Source organism: Corythoichthys intestinalis, chromosome 19 (genome assembly GCF_030265065.1).
Source record: "Corythoichthys intestinalis isolate RoL2023-P3 chromosome 19, ASM3026506v1, whole genome shotgun sequence".
Taxonomy (NCBI): domain Eukaryota; kingdom Metazoa; phylum Chordata; class Actinopteri; order Syngnathiformes; family Syngnathidae; genus Corythoichthys; species Corythoichthys intestinalis.
In genome coordinates, this window is record NC_080413.1 from 8,805,495 (window position 1) to 8,828,720 (window position 23,226).

Sequence of the window (23,226 nt, forward strand, 5' to 3'; positions counted from 1 at the left end):
TAAGGAGATGTCTATGCTCTACTGTTGTATTATAGTAGTCAAGAACGAGGAAATACAATTGTTTTAAAACAAGACATTTATCCTGATTAATATTTTGACAATTTTAAAAGAAGTATTTGTCTTGAATGAGTATTACATAACATTGTCTTGCAACAGTAGAATGTTTTCTTGTAATTCAATGTTTTAATTTGTAATAAAACTATTTTTTTCACCTGAAAAATCAAACAAATCTTGAACAATATATTTCAAATAATCTTTTATTTCATTTTTTTAAACCTCAAAAAATATACATCAAAGAAAGACATTAGACATTTGAACAGAATTAACATTAAATAACCAAATCCCCCCAAAGTTGAATTTGTGGGAAAAAATTTAGAAAAAATGTCATACATGTTTTTAATAAAATTAGTATTTTCTTTATTTTTTTCATTTGACAAATTGAACAAATATATTTTTTGAGTGTTTAAAAATGTTTTTTTCATTTTTTTAAATGCTAAAAAACAATGTATATCTATAGAACAGGAGTATATGTTTATACAGAATATATAAAATAAACTAACCCCCCCACCAAAAAAAAAAAGAAAATTGGCATTTTTTCTTAAACCTTTAAAATACAATGTTTTATAAAGAAAGAAACCAGATATTCAGTATTTTTAATAACATTTACGATGTAAAATAGTAATAACATAATAATAACATAGTAATAAAAAGTGACATAAGAGTTAAAATTAGGGCTGTCAAACGATTAAAATTTTTAATCGAGTTAATTACAGCTTAAAAATTAATTAATCGTAATTAATCGCAATTAATCGCAATTCAAACCATCTATAAAATATGCCATATTTTTCTGTAAATTATATATATATTCTGTAAAATAATTTTTTGGAATGGAAAGATAAGACACAAGATGGATATATACATTCAACATACGGTACATAAGGACTGTAGTGGGCATTTCACTCTACTGTCATTTAAATCTGTCTATGCTGTCCTCACTCCGAAGCGTCTACTTTTTCCAAAGCTAGACAGCTAGTGAACGACGCCTTAATAATCAAACTTCTTTCTTTTTCATCTGATTTATTAATAAAATGGCCTCAAACCACTGTCCTCTTTAGACCGTAGTGAAACTACAAAAAAAAAAGTACACAAGCATTGCATTAGCAACAATGTTAGCTTAGCACGCTATACAGGTTCACTAAACATAAACAAAAAGCGTCTCATACAAAAAAAATATAACATTTCGCTTACTAACATAATATGTACATTCTTTGCAACAACCATACTTACGGACAAATCTTGTCCAAGGATCATATAAGCACAACATTTTAACGTAGGCGTCAGCCCGAGACGTCGTGCAGCCATATTGAACTGGCAAGAAAGCAATAAACCATGTCGCAAAGCGACCACAAGAGTTCGCTGTTAGACAGCACAAAAAACCTTGCTGTAAAACTTACCAAAAGGCAGAATACTGTCTGAGCGGGACATGTGCGTTAATTGCGTCAAATATTTTAACGTGATTAATTTAAAAAATTAATTACCGCGCGTTAACGCGATAATTTTGACAGCCCTAGTTAAAATACAATGTTGTATAAGGAAAGAAACCGGATATTCAGTCCTTTTAATGACATTTACGATATAAAATAGTAATAACATAATAATAACATGGTAATAAAAAGTGACATAAGAGTTGTAAACTACTAACTCATCAAAATTGTCATCCGAATTTTTTTTCATTCCATTTCAAATTTGTATTCGGAACGCAACCCTAAAAACATATCATTTGTCATAAAACTGTCAAATATGTTAGCAATTTTCATATTAGCAGTAACATTTAGGCTGTATTCAAATGCAGTTTGTCATGACTTATTACAACATAGCATGTGGACTTCATCTTATTTGTTTGGGGCCAGATGGGTGTTCAAACTTGAAAAATGAAGCGTGATTCTAGCAGCATATGTTTCATTATTCCTGACGACATAATTGAATGCTTTTGAAGAGGAGCTCCTTGACTAAATCACAATTGCGATCTGAGCACTTCTTGGTTGCAGCCAAAAAGGGTCTGCGTAGGCGCATGACCGAGCCGACATTAAATGTCATCATAAAAAAAGGAGATGTGATCGTTTAAGACAATTATACGTACGGCAGGAAATTTGTGGGTTGATTTTTTTTTTTATCACAGTGGAAGTATGTGGCCTTTCCATCAGTTGTCATTTAGGGAATGGATGTGAACCATCCAACATGGAGTCATGTGACCATGTCACAGCATGAAATTAGCCTCCATCTTAAAATCAGTCATTTTTAGTACATCCGGACACAATAGGGGGACACAATATGCTGTTTTTTTTCTAAATACAGTGGCTACACTTGATGACTGTTCCTCAGTAATTTGCATAATATTTGTATTTTCTGTAGAGGAGAAAGAATTCTTGACTATTTGTATTGTTATATTATAGGTCTTCATGTGTTGCACCACCATTTGTGTTATAACAGTGTTACGCAGTTTTTTTTGGTGTTTTTTTTTTTTAAATTTCAAGTAAAAGCAGAAAACCAGGAAAACAATGGGTTTTATTTTGAAACACTAAATAATCTGGTGACTCATATCTCTAGGTACATGTGTATGTGGATTGAAAAATATAAAGATTTTAGGTATTTAAAATGAGTTCAGAACCAGATGCAAATTTCTTACGATTAATGGCCATTTTAAAGTTTTATTCCTCATTAAACGACTGTCTTTTAAACATATTCCACATTTTAAAGCAAAAAAAAAAAAAAAAAAAAAAAACAAGCATAAAAATACATCCAATCTGCAGCCCCTAAAAATTTGGTTTAGAGTCTGGCTAATACATGTTAGGTCCAACATAAAATTCCACCTCTTCTTCCTCCAACTCTTCAAAAACTTGGATCTCCTCCCTTGCGCTCGATCTATCGCTTATATCGCTGTTTGAATCATTGTTTGAAGGGCTTTGTATGGCGGCCGTATGTATGGAGCTGCCATCGCTGTTCCCGGTGTGACGTATCATTTCCGGGTTCATCCCCTTTCAGGCTCGAACTTCGGAAACGCGATTATTTTGTCAAATATATGTACAACATATAAATTATTTTTCATGCTTTATTTGTTGGACAATATTTAATTACTTTAATTGTGACCCTATTTGGCATGTTATGAAATTACTTCACATTTCTGCTTACTTAAAAATTTTTGTCGATAATTTTACTAACGATAACTAACCCTTCAGAACTTGTGAAATATGTTGCATGTTTTCCTCTTTTACTTTGCAGTGTAAGTTAAAAAATAATAAATACGTTTTTTAAGCTTCTCTTTGTACGAAAACACAACACAGCTAGCATAAGTGCTACCTTGCATAACCATTTTTTAAAGGAAAGTTTGCAGTTTTATCAGAATTTGTTTTGTGTGACTCCCCAAATGTGACTCTGGATGTTAAAAATGATGACCTCCACTTTTGAAGTTTCCTTCAAAAACGAGGAAGCTGGCAATGAAAATGTTCTTATTACATATGAACATAAAAGTGACATTTAACAAACAGATGAAACCAGAAATGTTATTTACGCATTATAATCATATTTGAATGGGATTATTATGCTTCTGGAATGAGACTAAAACAACAAGGTCAAATAGGATTTTGCTACCTGCGAGCGTCTTATAGTCCAGCAGGTCGAAGAGGACCACAGCGACGGCCGCCCAGGTGATGACCAACGCTACCACTAGCAGCCACGCCATTGGCGAGCTGAAGGTCATGATCATGTCATCCCAAATTGTCTTCTGGTTGACTCTTGGTGGGGAGACCGTTTCCCCACCGCTGGTCTGGCTGCTCATTGGTGGAGAAAGCAGCTAAGATAAGAGTTAAGAGTTACAATAACAGGTTTAGCAGCAGAAAACACAGTGACCACAAACAATAGCTGTCTGATGCATACGTACGTAAATTTTTGGCTCAGGTTGAGGATAAAAAAAGTCTGTTTATGCAACAAGTTGACCTTTCATGTTGCTGCATTGATAACAAACCTCCACATCAATTTAACATGTTTGCACAACGGTGTAGCCTGTGTAGATGTGTGTGTGCGTTTGCCTATAAAAGCAGCACATTGATTTAGCGGCACTGCGACAGGCCAACGTTATCGACCAGCCGCAGGTGAGAGAGTCACGACGTCATGACGGATTGGGAGAAAAAGGCTATCCGCCGTCTTAACGTTGGTGTAATTCACTAGATTGGCTGCTTAAACTACAGTTAACCCTCTTTCTAGTCAAATTTTTTGGGGTGGGGGTCGATTTAAGTTAATAGATAAATAAAAACATGGTAAGATGGCATCCGGGAGAAAAATAGATGAAGAAAATCAATGGATAATTTTGAAGTATTTTTCAGTAAGTTAGATACAGTGCCTTCCATAATTATTCGCACCCCTGAAAAAGATGTGTTTTTTAGCTTCTAATATTTATTTTTTAATTCAAATAATATGGGACCTTAATGGAAAAAAAGAGAAAAATCCAACTTTCAATACAAGTGCATTCATTCAGTGGGGAAAAAATCCCACATAAAGAAAAAATTATTTGACATCAAATAATGTGTGTCACAATGATTAGCACCCCTGGTGTTAATACTTTGTACAACCCCCTTTTGCCAACTCAACAAGGTCTGGGGACTGAGATGGCCATGGGAGGAGCTTGATTTTGTGTCTGGTGAACCATTTCTGTGTAGATTTGGCCATATGTTTAGGGTCATTGTCTTGCTGAAAGACCCAGTGACGACATCAACCCTACCCTGAGTGTGTATTATCATCATGAATATGTTGCTGTCCTTGTAGACACTACAATTATTTGCTCGTTTGTCAATGTTCATTCGAAATTGTTGGAACACTTTTATTTATTTATTTATTGACAAAAACTTTTATGGAATGGAATGGAATTGGAATGGAATCGAATTTTATTGTCATCATCATCGGTATCATTGACAATCATTGACAGTTACAAAATGTGATATGATTTGCCCGAAGGAACCGAAGAAGAAGACAAAAGCGGACGGGATGAAGCATATGCTTATCAGTTTCCCGTCACCCATACAACTAAAGACGCACATTCAGGCATGGAACATACATCAAAACTGTACAATAACACAATCAACAATCTGAGTTTAGTAACTTAACGAGAAATTGCGTTGGTTTGCTTTGAGGCTGACGGTCATTTTTGGGGGGAGTCAAAAACAGTGACCTTTCGGTCGAAGTGTGAACTTCTGAAAGTGTCAAATGTTTTAATACAGCAACATGGTGAAAAATATGGATGATTATATGAGTGGATTTCGTAATTTATAGTGTGAATTGAACTTTTTAATAAAAAACAATGACCTTTTGGTCAAAAGTGTAAATTTCTGAAAAATGCCATTTTTTCAGACAGTAATTTGTTGAAAAATATGAATGATTGAAAGTGTGGATTTCGTAATTCATTGTGTCAACTGAATTTTTGAGATGTTTTTGATCAAAAACAATGACTTTTTTCGTCAAATGTTTGAGCTTCTGAAAAATGGCAATTGTTTTACTTAAGTAATATGTTGAAAATATGACTGATTAGCCTATATGTGTGGATTTCGTATTTTATTGTGTCAATTGAAGTTTTGAGATGTTTTTGATCAAAAACAATGACTTTTTTGTCAAAAGTGTGAGCTTTCTGAAAAATGGCAATTGTTTTTATAAAGTAATATGTTGAAAATATGACTGATCATATGTGTAGATTTCATATTGTGTCATTTGAACTATATGCAAAGTTTATGGTCAAAAAAGGTGAGTTTTTGGTCAAAAAAAGAGAACTTTCTTAATAATATCAGTTGTTTTCATACAATAATATGTTAAAAATATGAACAATTGTATGTGTGGATTTCGTATTCAATTGTGTCAATTTAAATTTTTGTTAAGTTTTGGGTAAAAAAAGGTGACTTTTTGGTGAAAAGTGTGAACTTGTAAAAAATGTCAATTGTTTTCACATAGTAATATGTTGAAAAAGATGAATGATTGTATGAATGGATTTCGTATTTTATTGTGTCAATCGAACTTTTTGGTAAAAAAAAAAAAAAAAAAAAAAAAAGGTGACGTTTTGGTAAAAAAAATCTAAACTTCTGAAAAATGTCAATTGTTTTCATACAGTAATAAGTTGAAAAATATGAATGATTATATGTCTGGATTTCGCATTTTATCGTGTCAATTGAATTTGAGAAGTTATTGATCAAAAACAATGACCTTTAGGTCAAAAGTGTGAAGTGTGAAAAGTGTCAGTTGTTCTAATACAATATGTTGAAAAATATGAATGATTATTTGTATTTTATTATGTCAATTGAAGTTTTTGATCAAAAACAATAACCGCCAATTCATTTTTTGGGCGTTTTGCACTCATGGATCAGACATGTTCAGGCAGGTTCAGTTCTCCATTCTAACTTTCAAAACAAGTTCTCACTCAGTGGGGCTAACGTTCAAAACATCAGAAGCATGCTCATTACCGAGATCAGCCCGCGTAAAATTTTCTTCCGTTCTTATTATTTCATCGCACCTTAGATTTGGAGCTTACTTGGCGTTGTGTGATAACCATCAGTCAGTTGAAAGGCTCAGTCGGCGCGCTGTTACTATAGAAACCGGCATGTAAGTCATTCATTAAATCCAGAAAGAAAAGATCGCAGCTGATAAAAACAAAGAAAAAAAAATTGTTTCGAGCTTGAAGTCAGCTGCTTCTAAAAATACACCACAACCTTCGTCCGGATAGTTTTGAAAGTTGGTCCGAGTTTTCACTCCAAGAAAGTTGCCAGTCCGAGGTAGTTAGCTTCACTTTGTAGCAGGACACAGAGCGAGACAAGAAGAGGGGTCACCCTTTCAGTCAACTCACCGCCCCCCTCACTAACTCCCCCTCTTCGAGGTCTAAAATAGAGATAAAAAGGAGACAGAAGGGGAAGCGAGGCCAACCAAAAAGAGAGCAAAGATGAAGGGATGGAAAGGACAAAGATAAAAAAAATGATGAGAAAGACATTCTTGCTAATATTGGCTGCTATTGACGGCGATAGACCTCCAATCCATTTTAACTAGGAGCGATCATTTGCTGCTAGCTTCTCCCAGTCAAAATGGATTGGACGTCTATCACCGTCATTGGGAGAAGATTTTCATACCAGAAAACTTCTAAGCTTTTGGTGCAGAGAGTCACTTTCAGATTTCGAGTCTGTAACCTGACCTCCAGCTTTGCCCGGAGAGCTTGACCTGCATTTGGCTATAATTAGTTGCCCAGACAGCTGCCAAAGTTAGCGCTGGATTGGACTTGGAATGTAGCGTGCTCAAAAAGGGGGGGGGGTTTACGTATCTACGTATGAAGCAGTGGTGATAGCTCTAAGGGGCCGTTTGCATGGTGACTATCCGAGAAAACGAACAATTTCAAATTTGCATTTACAGTGGGGCAAATAAGTATTCAGTCAACCACCAATTGTGCAAGTTCTCCTACTTTAAAAGATTCGAGAGGCCTGTAATTGTAAACATGGGTAAACCTCAACCATGAGAGACAGAATGTGAAAAAAAAACAGAAGATCACATTGTTTGATTTTTAAAGAATTTATTTCCAAATTAGAGTGGAAAATAAGTATTTGGTCACCTACAAACAAGCAAGGTTTCTGGCTGTCAAAGAGGTCTAACTTCTTCTAACGAGGTCTAACGAGGCTCCACTCGTTACCTGTATCAATGGCACCTGTTTTAACTCATTATTAGGGGTGCACGATATCCCTTTTCTGAAACCGATACCGATATCTATAATTTACTGCTCCTCAAGGCCGATACCGATACGATAACCGATAATATATATCTAATTTTTCAATGTACTGTATATTCACCTGAGTTTTGGAACACCCGTAGGTCAAAAATACTAGTGGTTGATTCAGCATAGATTTGCCTTTGACCGGACCAGAATATTTCATGATGACACGAGCATTATTATAGTGAACAAAACAAGAACAAGACCAGTTTTGACTTCAAATAAAGTGTCCATATTATTTTTTCAAATGAATATAATTTGAGTCAATCACAGTCAATTCATCAGTCATTATCATTGACGATGTGTTCCCCTGAACAATGAGAACTGATCTAAAACAAACATAAACCCAACAGGTATTATGCTTTGTCAGCAGATAAAAAAATTTGGTGCAACAGGAGAGTAGACTTTTGTTATCTTGGTCCATGAAACAACTTTCTTAACTTGGCAATTATAGAACAGCAAGCCTACTAATAACCAAAAGGCCTCTCAAGAACTTGTAAACATAACACTGTAAAATGCAAACATTTGCTAATTGCCATAGTAAGGTTTATAACTCAGTGAAGGAAAAATACAGCCTCTAGAACAGTAACAAAACTTTGCATGCTGGCAAAACAGGAGTAGAAACAAATGCACACATCCCAATCTGACACCGTGCCAAAAATGTTATTAATAGGCCCGATAACATATTGTTATCGGCTTTATTGGGATGACGTCATAATTCCTATTATAGGGCCGATAATTATCGGATCGATAATTGTCGTGCACCACAACTCATTATCGGTATAAAAGACACCTGTCCACAAACTCAGTCAGTCACACTCCAAACTCCACTATGGCCAAGACCAAAGAGCTGTCGAAGGACACCAGAGACAAAATTGTAGACCTGCACCAGGCTGGGAAGACTGAATCTGCAATAGGTAAAACGCTTGGTGTAAAGAAATCAACTGTTGGAGCAATTACTAGAAAATGGAAGACGTACAAGACCACTGATAATCTCCCTCGATCTGGTGCTCCATGGAAGATCTCACCCAGTGGCGTCAAAATGATAACAAGAACGGTGAGCAAAAATCCCAGAACCACACGGGGGGACCTAGTGAATGACCTACAGAAAGCTGGGACCACAGTAACAAAGGCTACTATCAGTAACACAATGCGCCGCCAGGGAGTCAAATCCTGCACTGCCAGACGTGTGCCCCTGCTGAAGAAAGTACACGTCTAGACGATGGCTCCTTTGCTGGGCTGCGGAAGAAGGGATGGGCTGCGCTGAAGCCTCCCAGGCCCCCCTGCCCGCCTCCCTCCCTGGGCTGGCTGGGTTGGGGCCGTGGCCCTGGGTAGGCGCCCGCGTGGCGTCTCTGCTCGTCTGCGTGGCTTTCGCGCGCTTGGTCGGGCTCGCGTACGGCTGGATGTGATAGGGCGCGCTCGGGTGGGGGTCCCGGTGCCGGGATAGGCGATGGTGCGGCGTAGGGTCGGTCGCCAACGGGCTTACCCTCACAAGGGTTCACACGATTGCTGGGTTCTAGATCACAGGGCTGATTTGTGTACACTCTATCCCTTTCAATCACTTAGCTTATAGACTCCCCCACCCCCCTCTTTCCCTGGTTAACAGGCCCCCCACATGGTGTCAACCAGAAATACATCTAGCTGATGATAGCACTAACATGTTAGTAGTTAGTGAAGAGGTTCAATGTATTTCTTGTTGTTGTTTTTGTTTCTTTTCTTTCTTCTCTTGTGTTTCTTTTCTTCTGTTCCCCCATAACCCCTTCCTGTTCGCTGTTTTGTCATAATAAACGAGGTATGTTGAATGATCACAATGAGAGTATGTCAACTGTTAAGACCAACCGGGCACTTAGACTTCCATTCTCCATGTCAAACAGCTGAACAGGACAGTTTAAAAAAAAAAAAGGATTTAGTTTAGGTTTCCGGGCTGTGAAATGAATTAATGGAAATATAATGTATTCTGATGTGAAAATCGCTGGACACACGACCATTTCGACTTACAAACAAGGTCCTGGAACTAATTAACTTCGTATAAAGAGGTACCACTGTACTTGTGTTTGGAGGCTTGACTTCTGGCCCTCTAGTTTCTTTCCTTACTGAGTTGTGGGTGCTATTGAGCCCCTTCACTGTCACAAAGCACTCACAGGCGGATACACTCATTGAAAGACCAGCAATGCCACTGTTCTACACACTTGCAGTATACCAACCAGCATGAATGCGTTGTCATGCAATTTTGCCAGATAATGCATCTGCTAGTTTTACGTGTAATAACACTGTTGACCACTCGACTACTTCGGTGACATTCTGAGATCACAAGTCTTTTCACATAATGAAGCAATTGAGTCTCTTTGAATTCATCTATCCTTTCATCCTGACAAATTGCAATCGCTCTCTTCACGGTAACTATCTCTAATATATTTCTTTCTGTTTATTGGTCGATACAGCGTACAGTTGTATAACAAACGTCCTCCTTATTGGTGTAGCAGCCACTGATTATGAAGGTCTTTGAAGAATAATCTCTCATTCAGCAACAATGAAATCAATGTAATTGTACAGCTTTATGCCTCTTTTATGTTTGCTGGCATATTGAAAGCTGTAAATAAAAAAAAGTCACCTTCAAAACGATCCAGACCTGTGAGAATCCAACTCAATGATTTCTATAGATGAATGTTGACCTTTAGAAAATGAGATTTTTGTCGAGGTCAAATCCTCGTGACAGTCCTAATCGTTTGAGTATTTTGTTTTGTCAATACCCCAAACTACCGATTCTGTACACCTTGGGAACACATCTTCCCAGTTTAATAATCACAGACAGCAGAAGTGGACTCCTATTGTATTTCTGACTGTTCTTGGCTGTCTATTTGATTCCTGGCTACCAATCCATTTGCAAAAAATGTTGCCTGGAAGGCAGGTTTTACCTCCATCGCTCCCCTAAAGTACAAACGCTTCAGGACATTCCCAGCGCGACACGTTTGCCTCCATGAAATGGCTCCTGTTTTTCCTTCACGATGGACCGTTTTGATGATTGTCTTGCTGCAAAATAGTTGCACGCTCAGGGGAGATGTCTCCTGATGAAAGTCAGCTGATGAAATGAAGCGCAATCAGCGCGCCTGGTGCCGAGTGTTGGTTGTGTTGGACAAAAAGAAGCATGAGCGCAAGCTTTGATCAGTGATTTTTATCACTCTGTGTGACACCTCCAGAAATCCTTACAGTAGCTTTCAGTAGCATGACTATAGCACTGAATGAGTTAATATGCATATAATGTATTGATAATTTTTTTTAAAAAATCAAAGTACGGTTAAATTTTGATTTAACAGAGCAATAGTTAATGTCTTGTATGTTTTGTTCATAAGGGCACTGGCAAAAATACGAAAATCAAAATTTACCTCAAAATTATATTTCAAGGACTGTTTAACAGTATGCGTAAAAAAATGCACTTACAGTGTGTAATGATTTGTTAAATTTAACTATCATACTTCAAACTAAAGTGCGAACAACAGGAGAAAAAAAGTCTTAAATAGCATTATTATGTGAATTAGAATCATATTCTGAGACAATTCGACTATATACAACAATTTGGCAAAGCGCAGATGACAAGAAATTAAGTCTTTTAATCTGCTGGTTAGCCACGCCTACCATTATTGTGCTCTAGCGTCCCCAACAGGCAAATGGTTTCATCTGTTTTACTATTCAACTGATTGAGGGGGAATTATTCAGAACAAGGAAAATGCGACGAAGAGAGCCGCAAAATGTCATTGTTTCAGTCTCTCCAATATTTTTACAGGATATTCTTTTAATCCAAGTATTTTCCCCAATAGCTACATAAATGGTATGGTCATGACAAATAACAGTATTTTGCTAAATGGGATATGAAATAATAAAACTGCATTTATTCAGTACGACATGGCAAAATTACTCCATAATGGTCAAAACTGTCCACTTATGCACCTCCCAAATTATATTTTATGCCACCATAGTTAGTCGGGCTTTTGTCATTTCCCTGCCGGCTTCAGAGAATGTAAACAAACCAAGAGGCGTGACAGGTAGCCGACATGCTAACCCGAACAGAGTGATGTTTCAAAGTCTTCGAAGCGGAAAATCACACATAACTAGCCCAGATCATTTCACACTGCGGCGGGGTTGTCGATTGTCTTCGCCGATCGGCAACCCGCCCGGCGGCGAGCAAGTTAGAGGTTGTCGTTCCCCTACTGAGGGCAGAGGACTTGTTTGCGGGGAAGCAGCTGGACAATGACCGCCGGACAAACCGGCCGACGTCGGCAGTTGTTGTGCAGCTAACATGACAGAACGTGTCTGGCAGTGAGCTTTTCTACATTCAATTCAATTCAATTTGTATAGCCCTATATCACAACAAGGTTGTTTCAAAGGGCTTTGCAGATGATACACAGTCAGAAACAGTAAATGAATTAAATAAAGTTCTAGTCCAAGTCCTGGGTATCTGTCATCCTTAGACCCTCCATGTCGGCAAGGAAAAACTCCAAAAACTTTTTGGAAAAAATGAGAAACTTTGGGGAGAACCACAGTGAGGAGAGATCCACTCTTAGGACGGATAGACAAGATGCACCAGGACTGCTAATGGGAATTAGCAAACGGAGTTACAGTTTATAGAGATGCACTAGAGCAGGGGTGTCCAAACTTTTTGCAAAGGGGGCCAGATTTGGTGTGGTAAAAATGTGGGGGGCCGACCTTGGATGACGTCCTTTACGTAGAACAATATATTTAAGCAAATTTTAGCAAGCCATTCTGTGTGTCACATTTTCTTTATTATTATTTTTTTTAATTACCCTAATTTTCGGACTATAAGCCGCTACTTTTTTCCCTCATTTTGAATCCGGCAGCTTATAGTCCAGTGCGGCTTATTTGTTGACTTATTTGGGTTAATAGGTAACACTTTATTTAACAGAACCATCTTAAGACTGTCATAAGAACATCATAATTACATGACACTATCATGGGCATTACTGAATGCTTATAACAGATGTCAATATGTGCCATGTGGCATATTATGTCACTAAATCCATTTATGTCCAGCTCAGATCTTTTACATCCATTCAAAAGTGAGATAATTTGCTGGATGACACTAACCGACATCTATTAAAAGCATTCATTAATGCTTATGACAGTGTACTGTAATAATTATGACTGTCTTATGACAGTATTATGGCACCACTATCCAAGAAAATGTTACCAAATACAATAACTAGCAATTAATGAAACAACTGGAACAGTAACTGAAGAAATTATTAGCACAGAACATGACTGTTATTTACATCTGTAGCGCCGCCATGCATGCTAGGAGGAATGTTGGATGACAACAGTGTTGAGAGCAGGTGGCAGCAGAGGTTGACTGTCTATCCCAAGGAAGCAGTGATAGCCAATGGCGCTTTTAGTGAAAATAAGGCTTTGCAGCCAATTGGTTCAAAGCTTAATGGTGGTTCATTTGGTCTCATGACAGTCTTATGGTGCCATTGTCAAATGAAGGATTACCATTTGACATCTTTTGGTGTAAATATCCCATAATACAATGAGGACAACTGCGGCTTATAGTCCAGTGTGGCTTATCTATGAACAAATGCCGTTTTCATGTCAAATTTGGTGGCTGGCGGCTTATAGTCAGGTGTGCCTTATAGTCCAGAAATTACGGTAATAATTTCAACAATCTCGCAACTAGCCTTTGTGGCGTTCTCCTTTGACTCTCGGCCTCTTGCGAAATACTGCTGCTGTGAAATTAAACTAGCTTCAAGTTGCTTCAATTTCTCGCTGCGTATCTTCCCTATAATCTTGTCGTACATTTCAGCGTGTCTTGTTTGGTATTATTGCCTCACATTGAACTTTTTAAAAACAGCTACTGTCTCTTTGCAAATGAGGCAGACCGAGTTGTTGCATATTTTAGTGAAGAAATAGTCCTATTTCCACCTATCCTTGAAGCGTCGGCCATCGCAGTCAACTTTCTTTTTTTTTGTTGATTGTCGCCATTTTAGAAAATTGGAAGTAAAGGGTCACACGGGGTAATGTTGCTTAGAGTGCTGCTGCCTTTTAGTGGGTAAATGAGGAGCAGCATTTAGTGTGTAAGCTACTTGATATATTGGTAGCAGCACTGCTGACCAATTTACCGTACTGGCCCGAATATAAGACGGCCCTGATTATAAGACGACCACCTCTTTTTCAAGACTCAAGTTTGAAAAAAGACTTTTTGAACACCAAATTAATTTTTATTCAGAAAATAATTACAGCACATCTGAAACAAATGATTATAACAATATATTTGAGAGAAAAAGCATGTTATTTTGCCTCATTCAAATCTTAATATCTGAACATTTAAATGTGTAAACTAAAGTGCAATCACATTTGTAAATGAATGGCTTCTGGTTTTTGAAATGGAAATAAACCAATCTATTGTGATGAAGCAACAAAATTGCAATAACTGCATTAACCATCAAAGTGAAGTCTAACTGTAACTGTAGTCTTGAAACAAATCTGAATAAGGAAAAACATTGTAATAAAATAATGCAAACTGGTTAAACTTGAAAGTAGCTGAGATCTGTCATGACAGAACATCGCTTCAATGATATCTGGCGCCATCTAGCGTCGCAAATGGGTATAATGTCTAGACCGCGAATATAAGACGACCCCCACTTTTTCAGTCTTATTTCAATGCAAAAAACACAGTCTTATATTCGGGCCAATACGGTGTGTGGGCCAGACGTAATTGATTTTATGACAGAGGCTGGGGGCCAGATAAAATTTGATCGCGGGCCGCATTTGGCCCCCGGGCCGGACTTTGGACATGTCTGCACTAGAGTGAGGGAACAAGAGGAGGTCTATCCAGCCAGATGAGACGGGGGGGGGGGGGGGGGGGGGGGCGAGGAAGTTCATCCAGCCAGGGGTCCGGATAGTCAGGAGGCTGCTGCTGAAAAATAGCCTCTCCCCAGAGGGAGAAAGACTAGTCAACTAGATATTAAAATTAGAAAAGAGAAATAAAGTAAGACAAGTGGTAGGTAGAGCGAGAAAAAGGAGATAGGACTTAGTGGCTGTACTTCCCCCAGCATTATAGCTTCTAGTCCAGCTTAGACTGAACTGTGAGTCTAGTCCAATTTCAACTAGCCTGACCATAAGCTTTGTCGAATAGGAACGTTTTCAGTCTAATCTTAAATGTACAGACTGTGTCGGCTTCTTTAATGCTAGCTGGAAGCTGATTCCATAAGACTGGAGCTTGGTAGAGAAAGGCTCTAGCACCTACTGTACTTTTAGAAACCCTGGGAACTACCAGTAGACCTGCACTCTGAGAGTGGAGTGTTCTGTTGGGTGGTATGGAACCAGAGCATCAGTGAGATAAGATGGCCCCAAACCATTAATGGTCTTAAATGTAAGAAGGAGTATTTTAAATTTAATTCTAAACTTGACTGGAAGCCAGTGAAGGGCCTGGAGCACAGGGGTGATGTGCTCTCTTCTATTAGTTCCTGTTAAAAGTCTTGCTGCTGCGTTCTGGACTAGCTGAAGACCTTTTAGAGAACTTTTAGGACAAGCTGCAAGTAGGGAGTTACAATAATCCAATCTAGATGTAACTAACGCGTGAATTAATTTTTCTGCATCGTTTTTAGACAAAATATTTCTAATTTTCGCTATGTTGCGCAGGTGAAAAAAGGCTGTTCTGCAGGTTTGTTTAATATGAGCTCTAAATGACAAGTCTGGGTCAAATAGAACTCCTAGGTTTTTAACTGTGGTGCTAGAGGATACACTTACATGCCCATCCATGATCAAACGTAAGTAAATAGTCCTTTATTTGAAGAAAGTTTGTAGTGTTTACTTTGCAATCGTTGTATTCGCAGCCATTTTTAACACAAAGTTGCAATTTCTGATCAGGTGGAAAATTTCACAGAACACCGGGCACATGAAGAGGGCAATAAACCAAGTATAGTGCGGGATGTGCGGCAAGCCGCCGGTCGAGTAGACAAGGAGCATGTCAGCCACAAAATGCATGCCACCTACAGGGTGACCCAAAAAAAAGTCTGCTTGTTGAAAACCCATTGAAACATATCTAAATAGGTTGTCATGCTTAAGTGATTCATTAAGGTCACTCAATGCAGCTGGTAATCTCTCGTCTTTACAATTCCTGTGCTTCTGCTGAAAATGAAGAAAACTTTAGCTGTACCTGAATTGCTGCGTGCCGGTCTGACACCTACTGAGATTGCAGCAAATCTGAGAATATCCAGATGTGCAGTCTACAAAGTTAAAAAGAAGCTGAAAGATACTGGAACAGTCTCACAAAAACCTGGGTCTGGAAGTGCCGATCTGTGCGGACCAAAAAGTTGATTGACAAGGTGATATGTGGTCACCCCAGAGTCCAGATCTCAATCCCCTGGATTATAGCATATGGGCAACTGTGGAGGACAGTGCCTGTAAGAAGCCACAAACTTCTGTGGCAGCCTTGAAGAGGTCCATTGTTAGATCTTGGGAAAAGATGACAGCATCCTACATAAAGAAGACCTGTCAAGCATTCCGCAGGCGCCTGGAGGCTGTTGTGACACTTAAGGGAGGACACATTGAAAAATAGAGTGTACTGTACATGTTCTTTACAATAATGTATAATTTGTGATTAAATTCTAATTCTAAGTTGAATTAACATGGCATTTAAGTTGTATTATGGCAGTGTAAACATTTTTTGGGGTCACCCTGTACGTATTAAAACGATCCCAGTATGTGACATAACACAAAACCCGATGTTTACTCAGTTCCACGTAAGTCCAATGGTCCCACAGTAGTAAGGCTTGTTTTGGCCAATATCCACCGGTGAATGTGAACCTTTTGAAACCCCCAAAAAGCTCACACGCCTCTCCCTGGTGCAGCAACATTTTTCTGCGGCCGTTTGGCTGGCGTGATGCGAAAAATAAATGAATTAATCTGCAAAACCAGCTGAATCCGCAGTCGCTCTGCATACTGCAGTATTGGCTGTATAGTGAAGATGACTATCCCGCTGACGTCACATTAGCAATCCTCGTCAAAACAGGAAGTCGCTCATTTTTATGGCACGGGATTACAAAAACCAAATAAATATATCGATCGCTTCCACACACATCCAAGCGGTCCATTTCAGCATAAAATACTGCGGAAAAGATAAAAAAATAAACATGCTTTTTGCTGTCATATGGACTTTAAATACAACTGAACTGTGATTGGACAGTTTATCAAATTTAATTTCGAGATTCTTAGTACAGCACTAACTTAGCTGACACTTCCTTTTGCGTGCAAGTGGAAGAAATCGTTGGCAGGCACATATTTCATGTGGCCGATACCCGACCGAGCGTTCGCCTGGAGAGTTGTGCAATGTTTGTTTTCTTCACAGGCGTCTCACAGGCGAGGCGAAGAATGTTCTCCGGGTGGATCAGCACCTTGGACAGTGGCAAAAGGTCACATCCGACACTGGAGGATGCTGGGAATCCGCAGCTGGAGAAGTATGAGGAGAAGTCGCGTTCAAACTTTTAGAGTGCTTCATAGTGCGTTCGTTATATCAGGATTTTTGAAGTATGTCTACTTACTGGAATGCTTCTAAGTTCACAACATTGGCTTCAAGGACAGACTGTGTTGAGTTGAGTAAGTCATCTAAAGGGTAGAATGTGTGTTTATGTGTGTGAGTGTAGAGGCTGTTAACCATCAGAGGACAGTCAGGGCACAGGGGGATGTGACCAGAAAGGAAACCAGGCATAAACAAATACGCACAATCTAAAAACCTTCTTGACACGTCCTCTTTTCTATCTCTGATTGTTGTTGTATATTCAATGCCAGCCATATATTGTGATAAAGTTAGAGATTAAAAGTGAGATTAATTAGAATCAGAATGGAACTATGGATTAGGATTAGGGTGTGCCATTTTAGGCAACCCACGATTCAATTCGATTACGATTCAGGGTGCTACAATTCGATTATTGAACGATGATCACGGTATTGATGATGATCACGGTTGTCACGATTATCGTTGCATCGTACCTTACTACTTATTTTTCTCAACAATACAATAAAATTTACACAGGTGGAATGAATTCCACATTTTCTGGAAACAAAGCGTCTTTAGAAATAAGACTTCTTTAACCGATATACTTTGTTTTCACAGATTTCTGTACTTTTTCGCATGTTTGTAGTGTTACCGCTGTACTTAATCATGGTTTTACACGTTCTTCTTATGAAATACACGTTAGCGAATTAGCTTAGCGCTCGGCGCTAACTGTTAACATTTCCAAAACAACAACAATAAAGGCTGAACAGTACAAGAGGGTTCGTGTACTCACTTCTTATAGACGCACTCGGGTCTTAGGAACACACTCAGGACATTTTTCAATTGACATGACTTGAAACTACCGCTGGACATCTGAAAGAAAATGAGCAACGAACTATCTCCCTTCCCCTCTCGCTCTAAAAAATAACTTTTGCACAGAAGTGCGACCGCTGGGTCCCTACCCTGTCTCATACACAAATTTATTTTCCAGTCTTTTGAAAAGGAGAAAATCTCTCGCTCAGTAACCGGCAGCATCCATCATAATATTGTGCGTGCGTCCGTTAAAGGTGTCCGGGCGGCAGACGTGTCTTGAATTTTGTTCCGCTACGAGCAGCTGTCATAAAGTTATCAGGGAAAATCATCATTTTTGAACCTTTATGAATCGTAATCGAATTGTCACGTGTCGAATCGCGATGCATCTAATAATCGAGTTTTTGGATCTCCCTTAGATTAGGATGTCTATGGCCGCTAATGAGTTAATTGATGACCAATTTTTTGCTTTGACTTGCAAACACTTTTTCTGGTTTAATACCTAGAAATTGAGTGGTTAAAAGGCTGATGTATATCTATTAGAGTGAATATTATCCTTTCCCATATTTGCTGTTTGACTGTTTGTATTACTCTAACACACCCAATATAAAATAAATAGCATTTAAATCATAGTTTAAGAAAACAAGTAGAATATATTTGAAGTATGAATAGTTGGACTTGGAGTGATTGGAATTTGCAGCGCCAAGACAAAGGGGAGATAAGGGCATAACAACTACAGCATGCTCGCTGACTACGGAAGCCCAACGCACACGTCATGCAACTGACAGAGTGAAATTGACGCTGGCGGAGCGAGACAAGCAGGTGATCACTAAGACAAGTACTGGTGCACGATAATAATCGGTTCGATAATAAGAATTATGACGTCATCCCGATAAATCCAATAAAATTATTAATAGGACCGATAATATGTACTGTGCTGGCTTTACAGTTTACACACTGGTATGAGAAATCAGTTGACCATTTGCGGGGCATTGCTCACCTGCTGGTCAGAATAATTTGCTGCATCTATTTTTTTTTTTTAGTTTGGTTCACATTACAAGCTCATTCACTTACACATTGCGGTGTCTAGCGACGCACTGTTTTGTTCATGTCATTATAAAAAATCTGGTGAGATCAAAGGCAAATCTATGTTGAATCCACCACTAGTTGTTTTTTTTCTGATACCTCCAGGTGTTCAAAAACTCAGGTTTTACATTTAAAAAATTATATATTTATTATCGGTTATCGATATCGGTATCGGCTTTGAGGAGCAGGAAGTTCTCGATATCGGTATAGGTTTTTAAAAAATGGATATCGTACACCTCTATCTACATGCCCATATCTGGATGACCAAATCCCGCCATCAACTCTTTGGGGGCAAACAATGGATAGCCCGGAACAATGGCGACACATTCTGTCTTGCCACAAGGAAGGCCTGATAACAAGAAGACTCCACGGCTGACAATTTGAACACTCAGTGCTTTTTTCGTGTCGAGGCTGACAATATCTCCAACTCTGGTTGTCTTGGCACCAGTGACGCAAGGACTCCTCTGCCCAATCTGCAACGGACCATTACCCTCAACACCACCCAAACACATCCTTGTTCCGGACCACAGCCTGCCTCACCAGAGCCTTCAAAGGACTGAACTCTTTAGCTACCACTGTCTTTCCTTGGGAATCTTTTGTGATACTGTGATTTGGTGACCCTGGATCCAGCCTTCCTCTTCATCTGGGTCTGTGTGCTGTTTTGCCTTGCTGTCTGATTGCTGTCGACTTGGAATATATTGTCAATTTGTGTTTTGAAGCCTTTTTAAAGCTTTTAAAATGGTGTCACACCAAGGGGTTAAAACTAAGGTGAGTACACGTTTGGCCTTTTGGCCGGGTTGTCGGGTTGCCGCGGCCTGGGTCATTGGAATTGCGCTAGCGCGGTTCCAGTGGTTTGGCTGGTGTGATTCCGGCAATCTGGCTAAAAGGACAAATTCCAACACTATACTATAAAAATGTATTCACAACTCTTACGTGAGCATTATTGCTCTAATAATATTTACATGTACCCAGCCAAAAGCTCTAACACGCGCACACGCATGTTCTATTTGCAGGCCGAGCACACCGGCCAGGAATAACGTGTCGCTGTTTCTGATAATGATGTCAAACAGCATCGTTGATGTGTTTATTTAGCATGAAATCAGTTTAATCCAATGCGCCTGCAGCCTTCGAGGTCCGCTTTTAAAAAGTGTTGCTCAAGTCGAGTGTCAATGTGACCCAACTTTGTCCTTTTTTTTTTTTTTTAAGACTGGCACTAAAAAACCACAGTCGGGGGCTATTTTCGCAAAAGCCTTCTCTTGAAGAGGGTCCAGAAAGCAAGAAATTGGGGGTGTCGGGGGTTTGGATGTCTCTAATCTTTATTTTGTTGGAAGGTTGGCTATTTGTTTGAGCCAGAAAGTGACTGTGGTGTGCTGCCTGTTTGCCAAAACATACTGTGTGTTGATGCAAGCAAGTACAACACACACACAAAAACATACACAGCCTTGGCAAGAAGCGAGCCCGGACAGATGGAAGGACAGCAGAGAAGACAGCATGTGAGTGGAAATTAACCTGACGAACTGGTTAGCCTTAACGATGCCCCGCCATGCTTTTGTGCACGTTCACTCAGGATGATTTTGGTGAACACCTTTCCACCTGCACTCACCAAGGAGGTTGACATCATTAATGCAAAGCGTAATCATCTTTAATTAACAGAAAATGGCCATATTGTGGGTTTAGTTTTTGCTAATTTACTAATTGCTATGAACATTGTTTTTTATTCATGCTCCCATATGGGTTTAAAGAGTGTAAACAACTATCTATAAACAGTCTTAGCTGCTTTGGGAGTAACATTTAGCGGTTAAATCGCTCGCTTTGACTAAAGGAGACATTTTGACGTAAAAAAAAAAAAATCCAAACGTCAAACCAGTTTGGATCTGGGTTCATCTGTTCTTCAGAAACCACCTATGCTGTTGGCATTTGACCTCTTAGCCAAACGCCGCGCGTTCACGTTTTTGTAACCATTATCTGACTCCAAGAAGACAAACTTTGATAATGCGAAGTAAAGGTCTAACAACAACTTTCCACAATGTAGACCATTTAATCCGAGTCGAGAACATTAAAAAAATAACGAGAACAACTATGAAAACTCAGGCAAACAGAGGGAAAATACTAGAGGTGGAACAATTAATCAATAACTAATCGATTAGCAAATTAATCGACAACTATTTTAAAAAACGTTTAATCACTTAGGACCTTCTTTACCTTAAACTTGCCTAAATTCTTGAAATTATAACACATATAACTTCTCAGTCGTAAATATTATCAGATTTCTTCGTTATATATTTTTTTAAGTCGACGTAGCACATGGAAAAAAATCTGGTTTTACTTTGGAAAACAACAGTTCACATTTTTGCCAATTTTCAGACATCTTACTATCTAAACTATCTTCTTAATGAGGCTGCAACAACTAATCGACTAAAATTGATTAATAAATGAGTTGCCAACGGATTTGATCATCGATTTTTGCCGGCAGCTATGAGCGGTCCCGTTTGGGTCCTTGTTTGTGTGAAAGGCGTGCCAGTGATTACAGCAAGAGAGAGAGAGGGAGAGAGAGTTCGCCGCTACACTCAGGTTGGGTTGCTGAATCAATAATATTGCGAAATGTCGAGAGTTCGATTGTGTTTTGTGTTGTTAGATCCTGTGTGCCTCCGTCTGAGGTGACTAAACGAAGTGAAGGTCTCCAGCGGGATTGGAAAGAGCACGTAAACCACAGGACTATATTTCCACGTAATGTTAGAATCATGATTTTCCTTATAAGATTCCTTATAAAGCAATCGCAAATCACATGTGTCGTCTGTCTGTGCGGTAAAACCTGAAAAGAAACTGCGGCTGCCTTTACCAAGGAATTAGAAAACGTGGCTTACTTCAGACAGCAAGCAGACAATAATAACAGAGGGATTGCGTAAAAGGGTTTATTGAACACACAAAAAGAAACATGCAATCGCGAAAGAGGGACACAAAAGGGTCCGTGACAGTTGGTCGGGATCGATTAAATAAATACATTTAAAAAAAAAAAAAAAAAGTTGGAGAACTGAAAAAAACAAGGCTATGATGCAACTAGTAACAAAGGGATATACAAACTGTCAAATGGCAGCAAGTCAGTATCTCGGCAAGCCGCCTAGGATCGGTTTAAAGACACTGCTGATGAGCTGGAATTGGATGCAGGTTCGACGTTGGGAACTAATCCCAAAGCTCTGTAACAATCTTAAGTTATATTTTGCTATCTGGGTTGCCATTTGTCAGTGGGGCTGGGGCTTGCTGAAAATAGCCAGGTGTGAGTCCGGCAAAGCAAAGTGTTTCATGTACAAACTGACAGACTCTGTGACAGGCCAATCTAATGTTACTCGGCTTGATGGAAAGTGAAACATCTCTACTTTTGGCCAATTCTACTTGTAGCTTGGTTTATTTCCACTTGAAGTTGCATTGCAGGAGCCCGGGAAACACACATTAAAGTCAGACCGACTGAAGCCGAGATTTGTTTTGAGGCTACAGAATGATTCACGTAGGCTATTTTGCTAAGTGACTGTATTACTCACTGACCGAGCGTCAGAATCATTCACTCATGACTAAGTGAAGCACAACAGGCGATGATAAGCACTTTTAAATTGTACCATGTGAGGAGGTGATGCGTTAGCTTGGTTCTCCATTAGAATGAGCGGCATATGCGCCAGACACCTCATGCATTTTTAACCAATCAATATCCTTTCTCCTACTCCCCATTTCTCTTTCGGCCCCTTTTCCACCTTTTTTCTCCTTGTCCTTTGCCTTCTCTGTGCCACCGGGCTGCACCCATCTGTTGGGTAATTGTTTTCTCCGTCACCTTTCCTCCTCAAACAGATGCCGGACTGATTATTTGCTCCCCTCGCCGAAACCTCACTCAATCCATCTCCAGCTCAAATGTCTTTCTTCTCCCCAGCATGACCGATGTGCTCTTTTCGAGGGATTCGTTTGTACCATTTCAAGCTTTTTTCTCGAAAATGACGACACTCACTCAGTGTTTCCCATGCAAATGTTTCAAAAACTGAAAGAGTTACCAGTGAAT

General features: G+C 39.1%; 1 protein-coding gene across 8 annotated transcripts in view; it reads right to left on the reverse strand.

Moving 5' to 3' along the window:
* The window catches only part of LOC130908054 (triadin-like), a 31,933-nt gene extending 11,218 nt beyond the window's left edge, over nt 1-20,715 (reverse strand). Inside the window, exons 1-4 of one of the 8 annotated variants that reach the window (XM_057823665.1) lie at nt 10,699-11,157; nt 6,744-6,909; nt 6,548-6,620; nt 3,649-3,850 (exon numbers count right to left, since the gene is read on the reverse strand). In XM_057823665.1, the coding sequence (XP_057679648.1) occupies nt 3,649-3,850; nt 6,548-6,586 (241 nt within the window). In that variant the 5' untranslated portion in view covers nt 6,587-6,620; nt 6,744-6,909; nt 10,699-11,157. Of the gene's footprint in view, nt 1-3,648; nt 3,851-6,547; nt 6,910-7,154; nt 9,344-10,698; nt 11,174-20,693 lie in introns of those variants that run through there. The other 7 variants (XM_057823667.1, XM_057823668.1, XM_057823663.1 and 4 more) reach the window with 7 other exon arrangements.
* Nucleotides 20,716-23,226: the final 2,511 nt, after the last annotated feature.